This window comes from Benincasa hispida, chromosome 11 (genome assembly GCF_027475165.1).
Source record: "Benincasa hispida cultivar pf3 chromosome 11, pf3_genome.v1.1, whole genome shotgun sequence".
Taxonomy (NCBI): Eukaryota; Viridiplantae; Streptophyta; class Magnoliopsida; order Cucurbitales; family Cucurbitaceae; genus Benincasa; species Benincasa hispida.
The window spans coordinates 75,255,609-75,273,667 of NC_143488.1; the positions used below are offsets into that span (position 1 = coordinate 75,255,609).

General features: G+C 33.1%; 1 protein-coding gene across 1 annotated transcript; it reads left to right on the plus strand.

Annotated features, from left to right (window-relative positions):
• The first annotated feature begins 4,434 nt into the window (after nt 1-4,434).
• LOC150032897 (uncharacterized) lies at nt 4,435-6,059 on the plus strand. Its single transcript, XM_090307073.1, has 3 exons — nt 4,435-4,770; nt 5,080-5,577; nt 5,925-6,059. Exons 1-3 carry the CDS (start codon nt 4,435-4,437, stop codon nt 6,057-6,059), a joined length of 969 nt encoding a protein of 322 aa, XP_090163199.1.
• Nucleotides 6,060-18,059: the final 12,000 nt, after the last annotated feature.

The window sequence follows — 18,059 nt, forward strand, 5'->3', positions numbered from 1 at the left end:
TTGATATAAGTGAATCGATGTAGATAACCTTTAATATGATTATATTTGAAAATCATCAATACATGGTTTTCTATGTGTGTGGACTTCTACAAATGTCTATTAACAAAATTGATGATTATATTTTGAATGAAAAAAAATTAAATAAATTTTAATCAAGAGTCTAAATTTATTAATTATGTAAGTTTAAAGATTTAATTGATAAAATTACAAGTTTCTCAAGATGTTTATCGGAATAAAACATAATTGAAGGTTTAAATTGATACACCTGATAAAGTTTAAAATTTACATTGATACAATTATTTTAGTTTAAGATTTAAATTGATACGATCCCCAATATCGAAGATTTAAATTAATACAATTATTATTTTATAATTTAAATTGGTATAATCTTAAAATTCATGGTATCGATTGATATTTGCCCAATATTTTTGGAAGGTTTCATAAATAAAATATATTTTGAAGGAACTCTAACTATAATATTATCCATACATCATTTTTAAATTAATCATAATTTTTAATACATTTATTTGTTAATTTATTTTTAGATAACTAAAATATTGATTTAATATTAATATAATCATTGTAATAATTAAGAACGAGACATAAATTGGCACCTCAAGTGAATCTCTCGATTCTCTTCCATTTTAGTAACTGCAAATAAATAGTCATTATATTCTTTAAATAATAATAATAACAACAATAATAAATCTATTGAATATAGATTAGGTTTAAATACTACTTTATCCCTATATTTTTTATTTTGTTCATTTTGGTTCCTCTAATTTTAAAATGTTTATTTAGTCTCTATATTTTCAATTTTGGTTCATTTGCTCCATATATTTTCAAAATATGTTCACTTTCATCTCTGTATTTTCAAATTCATTTTGGTCATCAAATTTTTAAAAAATGACATTTTTTTTATCTCTTAAAAATGAAGTAAAAATGAAAATGAATGGACTAAAATAGTAAATTTTTTAAAGTACAATTATCAAAATGAACAATTGAAAGTATATAGATTATAGGAACTCAAACGAACATTTTGAAAGTATAAAAATCAAAATAAACAAAATTTTAAAATATATGGATCAAAATAGTATTTAAATCATTTTTTTATAACGGGAACACCACCTTTATGATAAACCCATCAAAGAAAACATTTTATCTCTTTTGATCTTATACCTCTCAAAAAGATAATTTAGATTATGAACTATTGTTAATTATTTTCCTCGTGACAATTCTCTATTGTTCATTTTGCTTGAGTTATTCTTTTTCATTATGTTGCATGACTTAAAAATTCAACATTATTCATAGAAAAAATTATTGGTTTTTCTATGAATCATTCAATAAACTATAGCTTAAAATTATTGATTTTTCAATGGTATCTATAGAAAAATTAATTTGATTTAAAATGCATTTTATTTGTTGTCAAAGCAAGTTAAATTCGATGGTAATTGACATGACCTTTCACGTCGAATTTCCATCCTACAATTATCGTACCAAAAAATGCATATTTTAATTTGCCAATGATAAGAAACACACTCTAGGTTTCTAATCCTCAAGAGTTTTTTTTTTTTTTTCCCCCGATATTTGGCAAGCTAAACCTAGAGCATTGCATGCATTTTTCCATTCTGGGCTGGTCACGAGAATTTTTATCCCTTTTAATTGTGATATATATACTATTTTTAAGATAGGGGAAAAAATAAAGAAACTATCAACGGGAGGATTCGCACTCATGCATGCTAGGGTATTCAAAAAAAAATCTAATGATTCGAAAAAATAGGATCAATCCAATCCAATTTGAATGGTTTAGGTTAAGTTATCAACTCATTTGGATCAAGTTAGATTCAAAAAATTTATAGATTAGATCGACTCATGGGTCAACTTATAATCCGAACCAACTCAAACTTATTATTAATTTAAATATATATATATATATACTCATGATACAATTATATGTGCATATATTTTTTTTATTTTATTTTATAAAATAATTTATATGTATAATTTATTCTCCAACGACTTTTAAACACGATCTTTTTAGCATATTGGTAGAAAATTTTGATAATATAAATTTAAATTGAATTGCCAATCTTAATTTAATATATGAAAATAATTTTTAAAAATCAATATATATTAATATTTTACTTATTTTTAGAACAATAATTATAATATATATTAAAAAGCCACCATCTTTGAGAGGTTTTGTTGACTATTTTGTCCGTATGTCAAATCTTAAATTTACAAATCATACCACTAATAATTGTGAATTATATATAATCCCCAATATTTAACTCAAAATAAGGCATTTAAAAACGTAGAATATGAAAAGCTTTCTTCTATAGTTACTAGATTCGATTAAATATCAATATTCATTCTACACATAAAACTGAAAATTGATCCACATTAATCATACCACTAATAATTGGCACTGGCTTTAGTGCAGGTAGATCCTGATTCGTTGTCTGTTATGGAGGGGATATTCGGAAGTTTGGGCAAAAGCTCAGTGGGAGGTGGTAGGTGTGATTTATTGCAAGATCCATGATTTTGTGTTCTTGGAATGTTAGGGGTTTAAATGACCCTGTAAAGTGTAAGGTGGTGGCAGATTTCATGGCTTCCTCCTCTATTACTTTTTATTGTTTGCTTGAGACGAGGGTTCGTCGCGAGAACTTTGATATGGTGGTGGATAGGTTTGGTGATGCTTAGAGGTGTGTGTGGTTATTGGGGGGGGAGGATCTGGGTGATGTGGCGAAGGAGTGTCTATGATTTTCTTATAAATGTCAGTGGGGATCAGTTCATTTATGGAACCTTGGTGGATATTGTATCTAGAGCCAAGGTTCATATTGCTTCTAATCACGTGAGCGAAAGAAGGAACTTGTGGTCTCAGTTGATTGATGTGTGTGCCTCGTGGCAGCTTCCTGGAGTTGTTTTGGGGGATTTTAATGCTATTCGTGGTAGTTCGGAGGATTTTAGAGGTTGCCCTAGCTTGAAGGAGATGGATAGTTTGATGGGACGTTGTTGGAGACGTAGTTAGGTGTGACAGGTAACTGGTTTACTTGGACTAGTCAAATTCAGGGGAATGGTATCTTGCGCCGATTGGATCGCTGCTTGTCTAATGAGGCGTGGAAGATAGTTTCCTGTATTAAGAGGTTAAGGTTGGTTAGTGGGGGATTTCTGATCATAGCCCTCTTATGGTTTATACGGGGGAGACGAAGAGTAGGACGCCTTTTACATTTCGCTACTTTTCTCATTGGGCGGAGGCTGATGGTTTTATTGATACTATCAGGTCGGTGTGGAGAAGGTCAGAGGATGTGTCTCCCATGGTTAGCTTTGTGTGAAATTTGAAGGCAGTGAAGTGGGTTTTACGTGCATCGTTTGGTAAGCGTATCTATATGTTATCTGATGAGGTACGAGTGGCTAAGAAGATTATGAAGGCTGCTCAGGCTGAAGTGGAGAGGGATCCTCTTTCAGAGTCGGTATGTGCGGAGGCGGCTCAGGCCATTGTGGTGTTCTGGTTAGTGGCTAGATTAGAGGAGGCGTCGCTCCGGTAGAAGGCCAGGGTGAAGTGGCTGGAGTTAGGGAATATGAACACGACTTTTTTCCATCGTTGTGTTTGTTCTCGTCGTAGTTGCAGTGGTTTTACAGTGCATGATATGGTGGCAGGGGTAGCGGTTGAGTTCTTTTAAGGTAGTTTGAAGTCTCAGCCTGTGGGGTATAGGGATCTTACTGCCCGGATTGGGAATATTGTTCAGTTTAACTGGTCCGAGGAGGGGGTGGAGGCACTTGGTAGTCCAGTGAGTCGGGATAAGATTCGGAAGACTTTATTCTTAATGAAGTCTGGGAAGGCTCCTGGGCCTGATGGGTTTTTGGTGGATTTTTACAGAGCTACTTGGAGTGTGATTGGGGATGATTTTTGTGATGCTGTGCTGAACTTTTTTTAGTTTTGTTACCTATCTAGTGGAGTTAAGTCTACTGCTATTACTCTAATTCCAAAGAGGCGGGGAGCTGAACGCATGGAGGAATTTCGTCCTATTTCTTGTTGCAATGTTGTGTATAAATGTATCTCGAGGATCTTAGCTGAGAGATTGAGGTTTTGGTTACCTTCTTTCATTAGTGGTAACCAGTCTGCGTTTATTCCTGATTTGTCGTTTTTCGATAACATTTTATTGTGTCGAGAGCTTGTAAGGGGGCTACAAGGAGGCTAGAGGGAATCTGCATTGTGTGTTGAAGGTAGATCTTCAGAAGGCATACGATTCGGTCAATTGAGATTTTCTGTTTGGTGTGTTACTGGCTATAGGCACGCCCCCATTCAGTTTGTTAGTTGGGTGAGGGCTTGTGTTACGTCACCTCTGTGATGATTAATGGTTTTCTTGAGGGGGTTTTTCCTTGTAAGAAGGGGTTGAGGTAGGGGATTCATTGTCTCCTTTTTTGTTTATGATGGTGATGGAGGTCTTGTCCAGGTTGTTAAATAAACCTCCGGTGTGGTTTAGGTTCCATGACTGGTGTGAACGTATTAGCCTGACTCATTTGATTTTTGGAAATGATTTAATGATTTTCTGTGCAGCTGAGAGAAATTCTTTGGAGTTTGTGAGGCAAGTTCTGACGGATTTTACAGGGCTGTCTAGGTTAGTTGCAAATGTTGGGAAGAATTTCATGTTTGTTACAGGTGTGGAGCCTAGTGAGGCGGAAGAACTAGTTGCGTTTATGGGATTCTCTCTTGGTTCGTTGCCTGTTAGGTATCTGAAGTTACCGTTATTGGCTGGTCGGTTGAAGGTTGTGGATTGTGTGCCTTTAATACAGAGAATTACAACTCGTACTATAAGTTGGACGACATGATCCCTCTCTTTTGCTGGAAGGCTGCAGCTTGTTAGGTCTGTTTAACAGTCCTTTCAAGTGTTTTGGTGTAGCATCTTCGTGTTGCCTGTGTATGCAACTCATGATGTTGATCGTCTGTGACATATTTATTTATGGAAGGGAAGTGCGGTGAGTGAGTCGAGGTAGTGTGCAAGTGACATGGGCTAAGGTGTGCTTGCCGTTAGGAGATGGGGGTTGGGTGTGAAACATGTGGCTTCGTGGAATCAGGCTGCTATTATGAAGTTGATCTGGCTTCTCTTAATTAAATCGGATTCATTATGGGTGGCGTGGGTGGAGGCATATATTTTGCGTGGGTGGTCTTTGTGGGTTGTTCGGAGTGAGGTTAGAAGGTCTTGGTGCTCGAGGGCTATCTTGCATTGTAGAGATAGATTTAAGCATTTGGTTCGTTTGATGGTTGGCGATGGTCAGTCTTGTTTTGTTTGGTGGGATCCTTGGTTGTCGGAGGGTGCAATTTTAGATTCATATGTGTCTACAGTGGTTTATGATGCATGGAGTAGTTTGGAGGCGTGGTTTTCAGAGTTCTTAGATAGTGAGGGAGGTCGGAGGTGGCCTATAGTGTCTTGGGAGTTGCTTGAGATATGGGGTCTTATTCAAGCAGTGAGGCCTAGGGTGAGGGGGGAGGATTATTGGGTTTGGGAGTCGGATTCTAGTGGACGATTTTTTATTGGTAGTGCATGGGAGAGTTTGCGTCCTCGTCGTCCTAGGGTGCCTTGGGCTAGTATTTTATGGGCGGGGGGTGGTATTCCACGCCACTCCTTTTGTGCGTGGTTAACTGTGAGGGATAGGTTGGGTACGCAGGATTGGTTGAGGAGTTGGGGTGTGTTGTCGGGGGGGGGGGGGGTCTTCTATGTGAGAAAGGTATAGAGTCTCAGGATCATTTATTTTTCGAGTGTGGGTTTGGAAAAGAGGTGTGGTCGGGTGTGTTGCGTCAATTGGGTTCGGCGCATCGGGTGGCGGGTTGGGATGTCGAGTTGAATTATTTGTGCCGAGTGGGGTCGGGTAAAGGAGTGCGTAGTAAGTTGTTCCGTGTATTCTGGTATGCTCCCATCTAGTACATCTGGCAAGAGCGTAATCGGCGGTTGCATAGAGGTCATCTGAGGTCGGTGTCTGTTTTGTTTCACCTTATGGTCTTTACGTTTCGTGCTCGAGCTGCTTCTTGGCGGGTTGATCTTCTTGGTCTTATCTAGCGTGTTTACGGTCGTTTTTCTTCTTTCTGAACTTGTTGTTGCTCTCTGTTTTGCTGTTGTCCCTAGTTGTGGGGTTTTGGTTTCTCTTATTTGGCTTTCTCCCTGGTGTTTTTTTTTTTTTTTTTTTTACATTTATGTTTGGTTTGCTTAGGTTTTTCTTGTTCGCTTTGTTTGCATTTTGTTGCCCTATCTTTGCTCGTGCTTTGTTGCTTTGATGCCTTGATCTCGGGCTATGGGATCCTCATTATTGTTGTATAATAATATCATCTATTCTATAAAAAAATAAAAAATTAAATAATTGTTCATTTAGTTCCATTTTATCATGAATAAATAGCTTCCCTCTCACATTGCAACACATATAGACTTACATGTACATTCCCAAGTCTATAGGAATGGTGTTTATGGAATTATTGCAATGTAAAAGATTCCCCCGTAGTTACTTTACGTTTTGGTCCCTAAACTTTAAAAAATGTCTGTCTTAGTCCTTAAACTTTTAAAAATTATTTATTTTGGTCTTTAGTATTAAGATTATGTTTAACTATTTAATAAAAATATGAGGGATCTTGTATTTTTTTACGACTATGCTCTAAATGTATTGAGTAAGATGAAGGTGAATTAAAATGTCAACAACCAACATGCAAAAATATCGAAACGGCCAAAATTTTGAATTAAAAATGTATTTTAAATTCTTCCACTTTGCCACATTATTCGAAATTGAAACTTTAGATTTTTTAGTATAGCTAACTTATTTGGTAGCCTAGTCATAAAGAAATACAAGTCACCTCGCTATTATGTAAAAGGTTAACAAAATTGTTATATATCAAAGACCAAAATAATCACTTTTTACAAATTCAGGGACTAAACGACAAGTTAACAATAACATTGATGAAATAAAAAAATGTCAAAGTTTAAGTACTAAAATGTAAAGTTCATGAACCAACATAGAACATTATTCAAAGTTCAAAGATAAAGAAAGATTTTAGCATTTGTGGCATTGAAGGATGAGCAATAGTTGACTGATATTATGTACATTTATACGTTGTTTACATTGTAAATACAAATGATAATTTGAATTTATCACTCAACTATTTGATTTGATAAGGAAAATTTGCATTCAAAATCTGACCTCACTTTAAAAAAATTTGAAATTTGGCCTTTTGTTCAAGTCGGCTGTGTGTGAAAATATCATTTTAACCAAAACGCGTGTGAGGCAGAACACAATTCAAATTTCTCACTATTTCCTTTCGTTCTTTCATATCGTTCTTTTCTCTCCTTCGTCTCGTTCTTTAATTCACGTTGTTTTCCTTCTTTTTTTTTTTAAATTTTTCCCTTCTTTTGAATTATTCCTCTTGCTCGTTCCTCTCGCTTATTCATCTCGTTTCTTCCACTAACTTATTTCTCGTCAATTTTGTAGTTTTTTCCTTTTAGTTTTTTTTTTACTTCATTTGAATTTTCACTTTCGCTTCTTCCTCTCGATTTGGTTCACGCTTCAACTTACATCTTTGATTTAAGAAGAAGAAGATGTCAACATAAACAAAAGAAATCACCGAAAAAGGAGGACAATTAAAGACAAGAGGGTGAGAAGGAGACCTCGTCGAAAAAACGGAAAAAAAAAAACAACATTAACATAAATCATCGAAAAAGAAAATATCGCTAGAAAACAAAAAACATCATAAATAGAAGAAATCATTGAAAAATAACAAAAAAACGAAAAAGAAGAAAAAAAACGGAAAAACAGAAAAAAAAAAAATGTACAAAAGAGAAGGAAGAAAAAAGAAGGAATGATGATTAAAGTGACAAATTCATAAGTTGATAACATCAGTCGAAGTTAAGAATCCGAGTAAATTAAAAAGTGAAGAAATTTGTAGATGACCCCTCGATAAGGGCCATCGGTACCAATTTCCTTGTTCGTGATTGGAATTTCATAGAGGATAGATGCCCAACGATGGCTTTCTAACATTTATAACTCAATATTTGAAATTCTTTTTTAAAACAGTTGGAGAAGCTTGATGTAACACGAAAAATAGGCGTTATATTTCAATTAGTGCATAAGATTGTTTTGATATTTTACTTCAAAATTTTGTCGTGTCATCGGTATTTGAAATTTTGTATACTTCAAATTACATTTCATATCTAATGAAGTATTATCGTATTATCTTATGTTTATAATCTATAATCTATATTATATTAAGAAGTCAGAATGACCATTTTACCCTTTTAATTTTAATAAATTACAAATAGTCATTTCACCATTATTTACATTACTTTTGAGGGAAACATCTTAAAGACCCCCCCTTTTTTTTTTGTTACGTTTGATTTATTGGATTTTTTCCAAGAAAAAAAAAAACTCCTCTCACCACTAAAATTTCCACTAAGAAAAAAAATAATTGTATTCAATACAATTGTTAGTAAATAAAAAGCAAGGAATTCAAATATAATTAATGTTACTTTTAATTAAAGACCAAATTTAAATTTGTGATAGATATATAGAAAATTAATCAAAATCATCAAATCCTTTCCGTTGACATATATAATTGATAAAGTAGAGATCACTGAAAACAATCAAAAATAAGATGAGAGATTGATTTATATAAAGACAAGTTGAGGATGACGATTAAATTTTATATATGCAACAAAACCTTCTTTCTCAAAACAATTCTCAAACACAATTTATTTACATAGTTGTAAAACGTCTAATTAAACATGTTAGAAAAGGAATAGAAGATGATATTTACAGTTGCTAGACAATCAAAGTAAGTTACGACAATTACAAAGTGACATGACATGAATTGCTATCCAAATACATATGTTATTTTATTGGTGATCGAAGATTTTTTTTTTTTTTTTTTTTGTTAAGAGTGAGAGAATGTAAAAAATGTGACCAACAAAATTCTCAAGTGGTTTAAATTGGGATAAGATAAAGAAATATAAGTGTCAATTTTTATTGCAATTCAATTTTTTTTTTTTTTTAAAAAAAACAATGAAATATTCCACTCTTTACTTTGTGTGTTTTTCATGGCATAGATATGCAATATGCAGGAAATGTTCCAAAATTTGTAATTTTATATATTAGATAAAAGTTTATTCAACATATAATTTATATTTGGTTTTATAAGTACAAAATTCTCTATTTTCTTTCAAAAGATATATTATTATTTCTTCTACTCCAATTGTAGAATCCACTTACCTTCGAAGAATAATTACATAAATTTGGGATTGTTTAAAAAGTTAATGGTCAATATCATAGTAATTCCAAGACAAATATAGAAACGTATCCAAATAATGGAAGGATCAATAAAATAATTAACTATTACATTTTATTATGTTTCAAGCATGAAACCAAATTGTTTGTAACTTAGAATTAACTATTCTGTGGTTAAATGCATAAATTGTAACCAAATTAGTTTACATGTTATTAAAATTATCATTATACCGAAAACAAATGACAATTGAAATTTCACGTGGAATTATAAATGCTAAACATAGTAATAAAACTCTCTAAAATCTAATTTTGTAATAAGTAAAATAATTTGTAAGGAGTTTAGAATGCAAAAAAAACAAACAAATAAATAATTGTAATAAGTTAGAGATCGTTCGATGAGTTCTGAACGATCGTGTTGTCTTTCGGCTAGACGATCGTTCTAAACGATGGACATTGAACGATCATATTGCCTGGCATCTGGGCGATCGTTCTACACGATGGGACCCGAACGATCGTATCGTCTTACATCTGGATGATCATTTTACACGACGGGGCCTGAACGATCGTGTTGTCTTTCGTCTGAGCGATCGTACTAAACGATGGAGGCTGAACGATTGTATTGCTTGGCATTTGGGCGATCGTTCTCTACGATCGTGTCGTCTCAGCGATCGTTCTCTGTGATCGTGTTGTCTCAGCGATCATTATGTCTTTTATAGAGCCTGTCGTCTGGGCGATCAGACTAAACGATGGTTGTTTAGCGATCGTTGACTCGATTGTCTGGACGATCGTGGTGCACGATTGATTTGCAAATGGAAACTCTTATTCATCAAACTTCACATGTCTGCTTGTATAAATCCTGCCAGACGGACTGAGGCATCTGTACCCTTTGTGGAGTGAGCTGGGACTAATGTACACACATTTCTCCGAGTGTTATTGGAATTTTTTACTGTGATAAGGCCGTAAATACGGGTAGCAGGCACACCTAAAGGTCCCGAGATTAAGAAAATCAAGGTTAGACCCAAATAAGACAGCAACGGGTGATTTACCTTGTAAGACGGAGGTAGACATGCCATTGATGAGATAGGCAGCAGTGGAGAATGCCTCCCACCAAAAGCTTAAAGGCATGAACGCTTGTGCAAGCAGCGTGAGCCCTGTTTCTATAATGTGTCGATGCTTGCGCTCGACCCTGCCATTTTGTGCTGAGGTATACGGACAGGACTTCCGAATTAAAATCCCTTTGGTCTGACAGAGGTGGTGTATTTTGTCATATTATTTCCCATTATCTGACTGTAATTTCTTTATGCCAGTGTTGAATTGAGTTTGTATTAGTTGTAGGAAGTGTTGAAAGGCTGCCAGTGTTTTACTTTTCTGTTTCAGAGGATATAGCCACACATATCTACTGTGATAGTCTAAGAAAGAAATATAATATCGATATCCATCAATTGATTCAATAGGAGCAGACCCCCATACATCAGTATGTATTAATTCAAGTATGTGAGAAACTTGAGACTGAGAATTTGGAAACGGTAAGGCATATATCTTTCCCAATTGACAAGAATGACAAAATTGATTTCCTTCATTTGATTTAACAGGGAGAGTTTACATTCTCTAATCACATATTCTAAAGTTTTGACTGATGGATGTCCTAGTCTCCTATGCCAAACAGCTCTTGACTCAACTACATTAATCTTCACTCCTGATAGAATTACCGTAGTTGACTGGTTATTTTTGTACTGAGCTGATCTTTGGTCCTCTTCAGCATCATGTTTCACTCCAGCCTCTCGAAGTCTGTACAGCCCTCGGTCAAGCTCCCATTTTAGCAATATTCTACCTGTATCCTTGTCCTTAATGACACAACAACCGGTGTGAAATTCAACTACCACAGCATTATCATGTGTTAACTTTGATATACTAATGAGATTCTTGGCTATGATAGGCACACACAAGACATCATGCAAGATAAATTCATTCCTTCCATTAGACAAGCAAGATTGATCAATGTGAGTTATGTGTAGTTGTTCACCATTACCTACTATTACCAATTCATTACCTCCATACTTGGTTGGATTATTGATATTGTTGTAGTCTGGAGTGACATGGTTGGTAGCCCCACTGTCTATGTACCAATTTGGATCAGTTACTGTTTCTAGTATGGCCATAAAGGGGTTGGAGGGCTGAGTTGCCGTGAACAGGGTAGTTGTGTTGTTGTTGAGGTCGATTGACCCTTGGTTTCCTCTACCTTGTCCAATCGTCTGTGAGTATTCTTTGTCATATCTATGATAACACACCAGGGCTGAGTGACCATACTTTCCGCACACTTGGCATGTTGGTCTGTTTGAATTATTGTGGCGACCTCTTCCTCGACCTCGACCACCTCCTTGTCTATTAAACGGGTTGTGACTGTTGTTACTGCCTTTGGAGCCATTTCCCTACTGTCACCTCCATTAAATGAGGGATTGAAATGTGGTTTACCACCATTTGGATACCTGCTGAATGCTACATTGACAGAGGATTGTTGTGCAAAAGTACTATGTATTTTGATAGATTTTTGATGCTCCAATCTTTTTTCATAAGACAGTAACTTAGATTGCATATCTAGCCATGGTATACCTGGTTTACCTTGGATGCCTACTACCACCGGATTGTATTCTTCATCTAGACCAAGAAGGACTTGTGAGATGAGGGCTCTCGTCGACACAGGGCTGCCGACTTGTGCTAGATTGTCGGAATGAAGTTTCATGAGTTTGAGATACTCACTCATATTTTGGCCTCCTTTCCTTGCCAGTTGAAAGAGTTGTCTCAAGTAATCTTCTTCTGCTCTTGATTGAACTCCGAATAGCTTGCCACAATTCCTTGGCAGTTTCATATCCTATGAGTTGAACAGCTACATCTGGTGCCATCGAATTGTACAGCCATCCCAGCAAGAGTTGGTCGACCACAAGCCAGGCTTCATACTGCGGGTTGAGTGATCGTTCCTCTGATGAGCTCACTCTATCATCGCTGGTCATTTAAGAGTTTGAATTCGCTTCAGAGGTGGTCGGAATGAACATTGGTGGGCAGGGTATTTGACCGGAGAGGTGGCTTTCAAGTTTGTACCTCCTGAGGATCGGCAATGTGAGGGTCTTCCACATCATGAAGTTCCCTCGTTCAAGCTTTGTGGTGGTGAGTTGATTCAGCAGTTGATTGAGCAGCGGTATGGTGAACTTAACAACTCCTGCGGAGGTGTTATTTCCAGTGAAGGTGGCGTCGACCATTTTTGGCTCTGATACTAAGTTAAGATTGAAGAAGGCTGAAAGTTTGGCTAGGAATTGAAGTGTCCTTTGGACTTCCCTTTTCTATTTTCTTCTCTGTATTATTGCCTCAATGATAAAATGAATACTACGGCCTTTTTTTATACAAGTTTTGACCTAATTCTAGCAATGGAAATGATACAAGGAGAAATAGGAATATTACAAGTGGCACACTGATTGGAGAGTGGTGAACCAACTTTTAACTACTTTGGTGAGTCACTCCTTCTTCCTCTACCTTGGCCTTTCCTTTTTCATTTCTTATTTCTTCTCTAACAATAACAGAATATAGATTATTGATCATTTGATAAAATTAAACTTAGAAAAATGTTTTTAAACAATTTTGTTCGATTTGAATACATGAATAATTGACCAAATTTTCTCAATTAAGTTTTTTTTAATTGGTTTATTAGTTTTATGCACCCAAAAATACTACAATTAAGTTTTTTTTCTTTTAAATTTTCTAGACGCCATGCAAAAAAGAAACTATTAACAAATACACTAGGTTTCCCTTAAAAAAGATGAAAAATAACCAAATAAAAATTTGTCAAATATCAAATGCGTATCAATATCAACTTTCTTCATCATACTATTTAAAGACAAACTACAAAAGATCCCATTAAAATAAGTTAAAAGCTAGAATTTTAAGGCATTTCAAAATCTATTTGACCATACTTGATGATATAATATATATTCATTTAAAAACGATAGCCATCTTTAATTTGTTTTATATTCACAAATAAATATCATATGATTTTTTTAAAATAACTATTGCATAAATGAATTAAACAACAACATGTTATTCTAAAAAAATTTGTTTAAAAACTATTTAAAGTTGGAAAATAAAAAACACAAAAAAAAAAATAGTACCAGTACTAAATTCATGGAAGATACATGAAATAAAACATTATTTTTTTTCTTTGGGATTATAAAGTAAAAATGACCAACAAATTTAAAAGGATCAATCATTTTTTTTGACAAATATAGAATTAACTTAGATTATGAAAATCATTATAATTAATAACATTTCGCCCGTTTTTTATATCTCAATCACAAATAAAATAAAACTTTGGTAAATAAATAATTTACTAAAAACTTCATTTAATATTCACACCTTAATTGAAAAAAATATTGCATAAGTTAAACAAACGTATTATATAAAAAAAATTATATAAAAGCAATCAAGAACTGTATTTGTACTGACTAAAACTAAAACTAAAAAGTCTAATTAAGAGTTACATACGGTCAAAATGAATATACTTTTATAGTAATTGATATATACTAAATTAAGCATAATCATGAGAAATATAACATGTAAAGAGATTTATATATACCACGTCTGGGAGTTTTTTAAAATTATTAATTCTGTTACATAAGAAGTTTAATTTTAGTCCTTATGTTTAAACATCTTTTAGTTAAGTCCTTCAAGTCAAAGCATCCATAGGTTAACTGACGTACAATATGCGTTAGTGACCAACAGGTCAGTAGTTCAAATCTTCTACTATTATTGTACTTAGAAAAAATTATTTCCTAAATGTTAGAATTGACTAAGAACATACATGATATAATATTTAGTTTTAAGGGACAAAAGCTTGAAATTTCTTCAAATTTCTTAGAAATTTAGACGATATATTAGAAAAAAATTCATTCACAGGTAAGTTTATAGCCAATTTTGATATTCTCTAAAAATGAAAAACTCAATAAAAAAAATATTTAAACACAAAGGACTAAATTGAACACGTAAAAATCATGCAGACTAAATTGGAAAATAATCAAACATTAGGGACAATATAATTCAAATTATATAAGATCACATTATAAGATATATAAATTTAATCTTAAGTAGTTGTTAAAAATAATTATATTGAAAAATGTTCAAGAATCAAAATTTTAAAAACTTACACGAAGCACTAATTTAAATCAATGATTCGAGTACTCCAAACTATTAAACTCAAGTGTTTTATGGTTGAGTTGAGTTGAATTAATTTTATAATACGGATTATTTTAGTTGAAGAAACTTACAACTCGAAACAATTGGGTTGGGTTTCCCAACCCACAAACATCCCTAATCAACATAGTGTGTGTTAATTTGTTTAATTTTTATAGTTTTTATTTAAAAATAAAAAATATTAGACAACCACTTAAAATAATTTTAAAAAATAGTTTGTAAAATAAATTGGTTCTAGAGAAATACTTGTGAAAAGAAAATTCTTCATTTTATTAACTTGCCACTTGGGCGTGATTTGTACAACCATTCTTCTGGATTTGAATTAAAATCCAATGAGGATATTCAGAAGACCAGTCAACATTCAAATTACATGATCTGGCATTTTTTGCTACATAGTTAACAACACAATTAATAAACCATTCTACAATATTTAAAGTTAATGGAGGAGAAATCTTTAATAAGGCTTTTGATTTCAGCAACCTAACAATTTGCAATGCAAAGTTATTCTTCTTCTCTAGAGATCACCTTGAGAACTTGTAAGCAGTCGGATTCTATAATTAGGTTAAAATAAGAGTGCGATGCAACATAACGGACACCTTTTTGAATAACAAGTAATTCAGTTAAAGGAGGTTCAAAATTCAATTCCAACGAACGAACTATCACTCCTAAAAGGATACCATCGAAATTACAAAGTACGACACTTAATCTAGTTAATGGAGGATCAGATTTCCAAGCTGCATCGACATTCAATTTGATGAAATCCGAAGGTGGATTGATCCACCTATAATTCTTTTCAGACAAATTTAGCGATCTCTATAAGCTAGGTGCTTTGCTCTTCATAATATATTTTAGGATTTCTTTGTAATCTTTTAGATTCTAATTTCCTTTCAAATTATCATCAGGAATTGGTTTCTCTAAACGCACATTATTCCCATCATTCCATATGGCCCAACAAGCAATTGTAAAAATACTCAGATTCTTCTGAGTACTGGTAGAGCTAATTGTAGACCATCGATCTTTGAAACTTTCATTAAAATTTTCTTGAAACAGGGTGATGTTGAAATCTTATTCCAAACAAGCTTCGTTCGAGGACAACTAATTAAGGAATGACCAATAGTTTCCATTAATTTATTATACACGGGATAGATGGGTAGAAGATTGATTCCTCTTTTAAAAAGATTGAAGTTCCACAACAGATTAAAATAAGCATTGGACAAATAGTGCACATATTTTATTACACAAATTTCATTATTAACTCTAATAATTGTCATTTTCAAATCTAATTTATGATTATTAGCGGACTTTGAGATTTATTTTACATTGACACAATCCACCTAATGACCATATGTTAGGAGTTTGGACTAGATCATACAATATACAATAAAATTATCGACATATCCAAAGTCTACTTTATTAAATAATTACATGTAAACAATATATTTAGTAAATGTAAATTATAATATTTCAAAATTATAAACGATGAATACTAATTTTAAATGTAACTTTTTTTTTAATTTATCCAAAAAAAAGGAAAAAGAGAAGAAGAAAAGGCTAACTTTGTAATTATCAAAATCAAAGTTGAAATAAACATAAATCCATTGCCTATGGAAAATAAACATAAATCTATTGCCTATGAAATAAACATATTTTTATATTTAGATGTCGACAACCTAGATTTTGAGTTAGAAATTAAAAATTGCAGAGTTATGTTTAAAAACTTCGTATGTATATATGTATGCATATGTTTATTGGTGGACTATTTTTTAGGTTTAGGGTGCTATTTTTTTTTGCCCGAACCTTGTTACTTTTGTTTTTATTTTAAGTCGATTATACTATCCAGTCTAAAATTATCCATAACACATATAATATGATAAAATATTAAATTTTTATATACAATATTTGTCATAAAACCAATTCAAGAATAAACTAATAATAATTTATATACAATTCAGTAGGTTATAATTACAACTACTTTTTTTTAGTTAACAAATTTATTATCAAACAAAACAATCGTTTTGAATTTGGTTTGAATTTCTCAGTCTAGTACCAAATAGATATTTAAAAACTTAATACATCTTTGTTTCATTGAATTTTTTAATTTTCAAATTGCTTACCAAACATGTTCTTAGACATTCAAAAAAAAAAAAAAAAAGAAAATTTAATATTTTAGGGTTTTTTTTTCTTTTAAATTTACATTTTTTTTACGACTTCTTGCCATGGTTTTCATCTTTACTAACTACATATTCGATTTACTAGCCGAATTAAAAAAAAGAAAAGGAAACAAGTTTTGGAAAACTATATATTTATAGACACAAACTGTTGGAATCGTGGAGACATATTTATATATGTGTGTGTATAATTTTGACTTCAGTCAAAATTGAAAGAAAATGTTTATAATCATTTACATGAAGTTCCTTTTATAGTCACTGAGCTGAAGGTCCACTTTCTTCCCCAGAAAACCGATATACATATATGTGTTTTAACCGAGGGTAAAAAAGGTAGCCGACGTTCCTTGAAGTAGGTGACGTGAGGTAACTTTGCGGTAGTAGGAGAATTTAAATTTTTTTGAAGTTCGTCTTCAATTCGTTTGCGCCAGTAAGTATTTTCTTGGTTTTGGATGCTTCTTTTAAATGTTAATTCCAAGATACCAAGTGCGGTATAGAAAATTAAATAGTTTGTATTAGGTTATTCAAGAGAGATTTGTAGTGGAGTTTTGGAACCATTGCAATCTTCATCATAGTAGAACTTGCAGTTGTAGAAGAATGGACGTAGTCCTGAGTTCTCTTTTTCCCTTTAAAGGAGAAATTTCAACCAATTAAAAAATGCCACGTGTTTTCCATCCGACCATTTGATCATAATAATGGGCTTATCAACTTTGACAACGATGAGATCTAGACCACAATGGATAAATTTGGCTGGGTGTTCGGGCTTTAGGTCATAAATTGGATCGAGCTGAGTAATTAAAATTGCTCGGGTCTAAAATTTGACCCAATTCAAGCCCACAGTGGAAATTTTGAGCCGAAAAGAAAAAACTGGGCCCAAGTCCAAACTTTAGCTCAATAACCCAAAAGCACTAAAACCCTAAACCCTTTTTCATTTAGGGGTAGTTGGAAAAATTGGCAACAAAGCTCTGGAGATCAAGATTAAAGCTCTGAAACTCTCAAAACTTTAAAGTTCTGATCAATCTCGAGATTACCACCTTCTACAGATTGAAGACTTGGAAGATTAAAACTTCCTTGAATTCCAGAAGATTGAAGCTCAAATCGATCTCAAATTTATTGTAAAAATATAAAGATTGAATACTTGGAAGGCTAAAACTTCCTTGGATTCTAGAAGATCGAAGCTCAAAGCGATATTAAATTTACAAATCCCTGAAGATTGAAGAATTAGAAATTTTAAACTTTATCTCCTGCTCGAAAGAAAGCATCAAAATATCAAATATTAGAGATTGTATCCACTATACTATATAAAAATCAATACAAATTCCATGAATTAAATTTCTCTAGAAATCTCGTGTGAACAGATTGGCACGCCCAGTGAGACTGTCTCTACCTTTCATCTCT

Excerpts from the sequence above, each read along its gene's own strand:
- LOC150032897 (XM_090307073.1), top strand. The coding sequence starts at position 4,435 with ATGGTGATGGAGGTCTTGTCCAGGTTGTTAAATAAACCTCCGGTGTGG. Across the intron at positions 4,771-5,079 it reads TATTGGCTGGTCGGTTGAAG|GCTGCTATTATGAAGTTGAT; the intron begins GTTGTGGATTGT and ends TCGTGGAATCAG. Across the intron at positions 5,578-5,924 it reads TGCGTCCTCGTCGTCCTAGG|TACATCTGGCAAGAGCGTAA; the intron begins GTGCCTTGGGCT and ends GCTCCCATCTAG.